This window comes from Branchiostoma floridae, chromosome 3 (genome assembly GCF_000003815.2).
Source record: "Branchiostoma floridae strain S238N-H82 chromosome 3, Bfl_VNyyK, whole genome shotgun sequence".
Lineage (NCBI taxonomy): Eukaryota > Metazoa > Chordata > Leptocardii > Amphioxiformes > Branchiostomatidae > Branchiostoma > Branchiostoma floridae.
Window position 1 is genome coordinate 28452296 of NC_049981.1, and position 6567 is coordinate 28458862.

A 6567-nucleotide genomic window follows, 5' to 3' on the forward strand; every position below is an offset into this window, starting at 1 on the left:
AAGTTTGAGAAGTTCAAATTCGAGTTGATTAGCAGGGAAGTTTACTTTTATTCCGCTAGGAGTCGCTTATGAGCGGTTGGCAGCAGCAGGCATAACAACCAAACGTGTCAGTAATTTTTATTTTCAATAACTGGCAGATGTAGCTCATTTTACATTTGAAACACCTTTATACTAGTAATTTTAAAAGTCAATTTATGGCTAAATTAATGTACTGCTACGACATTTTCCACCAACTGTGCGGTGGCTCAGAGTGCTGTTGCGTTACGATGCGGTTCCGTGCGTCGTCTGCTTCATTAATTAATGCCTAATGGCTTGCCAGTAACCGGCCGGTTTTAACGTTTCCTGCCGTAAATTTGCAAGGAACACAGCTTTCCGGTAAGGCTGATTTTGTCAGCAATCTATATAAACGAAGTTTTCATAACAATAAGTAACTTAATCTCATTTTGCATGATGAAATATTGTATTGGCCGTATGCAGGTAAAAGTAGGTCATGGCTTATGTTCGACCTATAAGTTATAACGTTAACGTTACCTGTAAAAATGGTGCCGATCTTTCGCCCTTAGATCAAAGGTCACTCCATATATCGTTAACATTTGGGAAATGACTCCAAGGGCAAATGTGATGCATTTCTTAAATGTCAAAACTGGGAACAATATATCTCTCTTCAGGAAGAAGTGGTTTAGGCTCCCTATATTATCAGCTTACTACTAGTTAATCTGATGAACTACAGAGCCAAGGACGAGTTTTTGACAGAATCTTTCAAGGAAGATATTATTGGGTAGCTTACAAGTAAACATCTAATAGTGAAAATGACATTGCAGCTGGGACATGGCCATGGAATGAAAGGCAATGCTGGGATTCAAACCATGGACATTATTGTGCAGAATCAGGGTATCTAACCTACTAGACCAAAACTCAAATCACTCTGGTAGGACCACTACCCAGCTTCTCATCCATGGTCAAAAGGAAGAAGCTACAGTGGTTCGGACATGTATCTAGGTGGCCAGGAACCTTGGCACACACAATCCTACAAGGAAAAGCAGAGGGAGTGCGGCCGAGGGGTCGCTCTCGCCGAGCATGGAGTAACAATGTTAAGGACTGGACAAAAAGGACGTCAGCCCAGCTGATTAGACTGGCCAAAGACCGCCAGATTTGGAAAGACCTTGTGAACAGTCTGACTGCCCCTAGGGCCACCGGCTACGGGACTGGCTGAGTGAGAGTGAGACCAAAACGAATTGATAATGACAGTAGAATTTCTCCTTCATTCACAGGTATCTGCTGCTGCGCAACAAATACAGTAAGCATGGCCCTAACTACAGGCTGGGGTCGTACAGTCCTCAACACCCTCATGGTAGCGACCGTCATCCCGTACGGGATCGCCATATTCCTGTACGCTAAGTTCGGCTGGCCCACCAACTACCAAGGCGGAAAGCTAGCTGGGCTACATCCGCAGAAAGTCTTCAAGCTGAACTATGCAGCCATGCAGTGGTTTGTAGTGGGGACTATACAGCACCTGCCTCTGTACTTCTCTGTAACCAGGGCATACAGAACAGCCAGACCAGAAAGCCTTGTTAAGGTACGATATTACACTCAAAACTGATCAAGAAGCCTGATCTTCAAACAGATTTTCTAGTGGCAGAATTGTCATAGAGGCAATGCATGAGCCATCCTGGGAAGATTTACATGGAGATCTACTCTGAGTAGTCAGAGACCACTCAAGGGACCATTAAAATTAAAATCTATATTCTGTGTGGACTAGGGCTGGGTATCGGTACAGCGTACCGGTACAAAACCGTTTTTTCTTACTGAACCGGTCCAGAAAAACCGGACCTGAATAAATTAGGTGGACCGGATGTTGGACCGATTAGAAAATTAACAGATTATTTTATCAGGCATTCACACGTTTGCCGCTTGCAGGTGGAAGAAAATGACAAGAGTGAAGTAGAGTAGAGTTTATAGCTATTTCTACCAAGTTTTACAGTCAATCGTACAGGTGCAGTTAGCATTGTAGGATTTTAAAACGCCAGTATGAGTCTAATACTCCACCAAACAGATTTCTTTTTAGTGAAATGGACCATTGATATGAGTCATACTGAATCAGGTCCAGGTTCAGGTCCGGACCTGGACCTGATCCTCTGGACCTGAACCGGACCTGAATTTTCTGTACCGGTACCCACCCCTAGTGTGGACTGTTTGGGCCACTATATAGGCCAGAGGTAGTCCTAATGTAGAGGTTGTCACTTACACGGGTTTAAGTGTTCCTTTTGCAAAGGGTCCCACTGGTCCAAGATGGGCACCTCAAGGTATTTTTTGTAATAAGCCAACTGTATGCACCCTTATACTTCCTATACTTTTATATATTGGCCCCTGGTCAGTTTATAGTGCTTGAGGTTGTCAAGCAGACAATTGTATGGGCTTCCTTATGTTGCAATGTATAAATCAATGAAGATTTTGTACTGGACCGGGTTAAGATACTTGATAATCGCCCAGAATATGTCAGTGACCAATTGTTCTAATCAGTGCATTTGACTGTACTGTTTTCCTTTTGTTAAACCCAGAACATTCCATTTGGCCGGCACGGCTGTCTCCTAGACGTGTACGTGCCCCACCTTGTTCCAGGACGGACCCCTCCTCCCAAGATGCCCGTGTACATCTTCGTGTTCGGTGGCGCCTGGACCTCGGGTAGCAGAACACTTTACTGCATGCTAGCCAATCAGCTGGCAGACAAGTTACAGTCTGTGGTGGTGGTTCCAGATTACCCATTGTGGCCTGAAGTGAGTAAGCTAAACATCTTGACATTTCTCAACATTTTATCAAGTTTACAGTAACGTTAACTGCAATTTTCCTATGTGAATGTACCTTAGTTTATTGTACATGTATACTCTTACAAGCTAAATGCAGATCATGGTGATACATGTATTGCAGAAATAGAAATACAGTAGAATATTACAGTGGTATTTTACTACAGCTACAATGACAGGTCCAACCTCTTGCTTCTTAACACAGCAGACAGATGGAGCTTATACATACATTGTATTTCAGTACATGGTACCTTATTGTATATAAATAACACCATCATGGGAACAGTGCAGTTGTTCCTGTCCATGGTGCTGAACACCATCACATGAACAGTGCAGTAGTCCCTGTCCATGGTGTTGAACACCATCACAAGAACAGTGCAGTAGTCCCTGTCCATGGTTCTGAACACCATCACATGAACACTGCAGTAGTCCCTGTCCATGGTTCTGAACACCATCACATGAACAGTGCAGTAGTCCCTGTCCATAGTTCTGAATATCATCACATGAACAGTGCAGTACTGCAGTAGTCCCTGTCCATGGTTACTAAGGAATATGCATTTATCTGACTATGCAGAAAACTTATTCTGAATAATTGAATATTGTATGGTTTGGAAATCAGTTTTCACTTTTTTCTAGATTTTTAGTTCAAAGGAAGTTAGCAACATATTTCTTAGATTCAACCATAAGAGTGTAGAATGTTGTCATATTTCCCAGTTTGATCTTTAAATTTTGGGGGATCATTTCTAGGAACAACACGTCCATGCCATGCAGACAGCCATCATTGACAGTGTAGCCTGGACCTACAGCAACATTGAGAAGTACTCCGGAGACAAAGTTAGTGATGCCAACTTGTTTCCTACCATCCCTTTAGGCCACCAATCTTGACAATATCAATCTGGTAATTGTGTGCTCCAGGGCTTTAGCCAGCTCGAAATTTTTTTCCGTCAGCCAATTACAATCGTCGCAAAAACCGCGAAAATTAATTAGAAGGACTGAACTGAGACCTTGAAAAACGGGTTTTAATGAGATTATCGTATGCGAAAGGGCGCCGACACACATTGTCAACTATCATAACAATAGCAAAACAAACAGTGTGTGGCTTTTACAGCTGTGGACGGCGTCCCCAAGCCGCCTGTAGCTTCCACCAAGGATTTTTGTCCGTCAAGATTGACGGATTGGTTTTAAAATTTTTCCGTCAGACGCAGCAAATTTTCGTCAATTGACGGAAAAACGGACGCTGGCTAGACCCCTGGTGTGTTCACAAAAATATGAATCACCCAAAAAGAATGTCACCTATTTGAAAGGACATTTGATAGCAACTGTCTTGTATGGAGTTTTTAACAGAAATGATGCACGCTTGTTTTTCAGATGAACATTCACCTGATGGGACACTCAGCAGGAGCACACCTGAGTGTGCTGGCACCAATGGCACTGGCACGAGGTAAACTTCAACTTCAGAACTTCAGGTTTTAAGACAATAATGCAGTCCATCTGACACAGGTTGTTTGATGAAGTCGGTCTGACACCATCCATCCATCAGATGCAGTCCATCATCAGGAGAATACTGCCATTTCATTTTTAGATTAATCCATGACAGGGTTGGACAAGATTTCTGAAATTCACTTGTCCTATCGGGCAAGTACAGATAAAAATTACTTACCCGAATCAACTTTTCATTTGCCCGAAATCTAAAATGACATTTTCCTATGTATTTCACTTCCAGCAATGTCATTCTTTGATTATTGCTCTAGATTTAGTGTTGACCAAAACTTGATGCCATGACAGTGAAGAATAACTAGTGTATCAAAATGTCAACCTTACTTGTCCGATCGGGCAAGTAGGGATAGACATGCACTTGCCCGATCAACACTTGCCCAGGACAATCGGGCTAGTGGACTTGTCCAACCCTGCCATGAGGCTTGTGTTGCATCATTGTTTATGGTACGGTCATATTTGCCATAGGTCATTTGATGACCCAGAATGTCAGATACTATAGAATTTTTAATGTTAGCAATGTATCTCTCCTGCTAGGTGACTATTCTCCGTTGGATGAAGACACAACACCCAGTACCCTCCTCCCTGCGATCAGAAAGGTCCTGGGCTTCTCGGGTGTGTATGACATCACAGATCACTACAAGCACGAGGAGATGAGGGGTGTGGCAGACGTGTCACCCATGCACAGAGTCATGGGGGGACCTGAAAACTTCCATCTGTGGTCACCAAGTGCTCTGGTGCAGGTCCTAGCAGAAAAAGACTTGATCTCCAGGTAACATCTTCATTTGTCATCACTCAAACATTAACCTGTATATTCAAAGAAACATTGCATAGTTGCTGAAATATTAGACTGAAAGATAGGTAGACACTAAATGCACACAAACACATATTGTAACAATCATTACAGCATGTTGTACTGCCATTATATTGGCAATGTCGATTTGTTGAATGAATAAATTCCTAATCCTTTCTCTGAATACAAATATTGATACAGTGACATAGATGAATATGTGCATGACTGCACTGTCTTATCTGTAATTTTGCAAATTTTCAGCCTTGCCAGAGAACTGGCAATCAGCTTACTGCAAATTCATACTTCATGTTTCCCATCCAGACTCCCCCCGATGTACCTGTTCCATGGTACTGCAGACCACATCGTCCCTTACCAGTCCACCGTCAAGCTGGGCGATCGCCTGGCTGAAGTCAACGGAAAGGCTGTCGTGAAAATCCTAGCCGACGTCGGACATTCTGAGCCTGTGACGGACGTCATGCTGCCGGACCGCCCCACCTATGACCTCATCATGGGGTGTATCATGGAGACAGCTAAGGACCAAAGGAACCAAGGGGACCAAGACTCTGCTATCCTTCCTACCTTTGTCTCAGGGCAATAAGTAACTCTTCATTATTACCTCTTTATTACTGTCATGATTGATTATGTCATTAGGAAAGGGTTATGAGGCATTGTAGTGTGTTTGTGTATAGAGATTAAGACTTTTGTGCAATTTTTGTGTGTGCTCCTAACTTTGTTATCTTTTCAATAATGTCTCTAAATGCTGTTCTTCTTCAATTATTCTCTATTCAATGTCAATTCTATACCCACCAGTGCATTCTTTCATTTACAAATACTTTTGATAATAATTCAATATCACAGACTGAATACTATCATATCTAACAGTTCCAGTTTGATTGTTACGGTAATATTGTGAATTCTAAGTGTCTCCAATTTTATTCTATGGCCATTTTTGAGGCAATACTGTTTTAAGGGTGTTTTAAGTTGTTGCATTTACTCCATACTGTTTTTACTTGTGTTGACTTGATACTACCAATAATCAGAATATAGAATGGGTTAATAGGTTGTTAACATCTACATGATTGTTTATAAGAGTGCTTGAAGCTACTAAGGTCTTAGTGCTTGACCAAAATTATGTTTTGTTTGTTTCTGCATACTCGGCATACCACCCAGGGTTGAACAAGTTTTCTAAAATTGACTTGTCCTATCGGGCAAGTACTTAAAAAATTTACTTGCCTGAACCAACTTTTCACTTGCCCGAAATCTAAATGACATTTTTCTATGTATATTCATGGAATTTTTATTATTGGCTCTATTTTCTGTGTTAATCAATGCTTGATGCCATGACTTTGAAAAGTAGCAAGTACATCAAAATCTCACTCAATGGAGAAAAGCTAACTTGTCCGATCGGGCAAGTCGGGAAGGACATGCACTTGCCCGATTGGCATTTTCACTTGCCCGGGACTATAGGGCTAGTGGACT

General features: G+C 42.0%; 1 protein-coding gene across 1 annotated transcript; it reads left to right on the forward strand.

Annotated features, from left to right (window-relative positions):
- The first annotated feature begins 296 nt into the window (after positions 1-296).
- LOC118412522 (probable isoprenylcysteine alpha-carbonyl methylesterase ICMEL1) lies at positions 297-6355 on the forward strand. Its single transcript, XM_035815419.1, has 7 exons — positions 297-375; positions 1272-1576; positions 2559-2774; positions 3549-3635; positions 4170-4242; positions 4833-5067; positions 5410-6355. Exons 2-7 carry the CDS (start codon positions 1304-1306, stop codon positions 5684-5686), a joined length of 1161 nt encoding a protein of 386 aa, XP_035671312.1. The 5' UTR covers positions 297-375; positions 1272-1303; the 3' UTR covers positions 5687-6355.
- The last annotated feature ends 212 nt before the right edge of the window (positions 6356-6567 follow it).

What these genes read in the sequence shown, in the direction of transcription:
- LOC118412522 (XM_035815419.1), top strand. Translation starts at nt 1,304, where the DNA reads ATGGCCCTAACTACAGGCTGGGGTCGTACAGTCCTCAACACCCTCATG. An exon ending in AGAAGTACTCCGGAGACAAA is followed by an intron (nt 3,636 to 4,169) that starts GTTAGTGATGCC and finishes CTTGTTTTTCAG; the next exon opens with ATGAACATTCACCTGATGGG. An exon ending in GAAAAAGACTTGATCTCCAG is followed by an intron (nt 5,068 to 5,409) that starts GTAACATCTTCA and finishes TTTCCCATCCAG; the next exon opens with ACTCCCCCCGATGTACCTGT.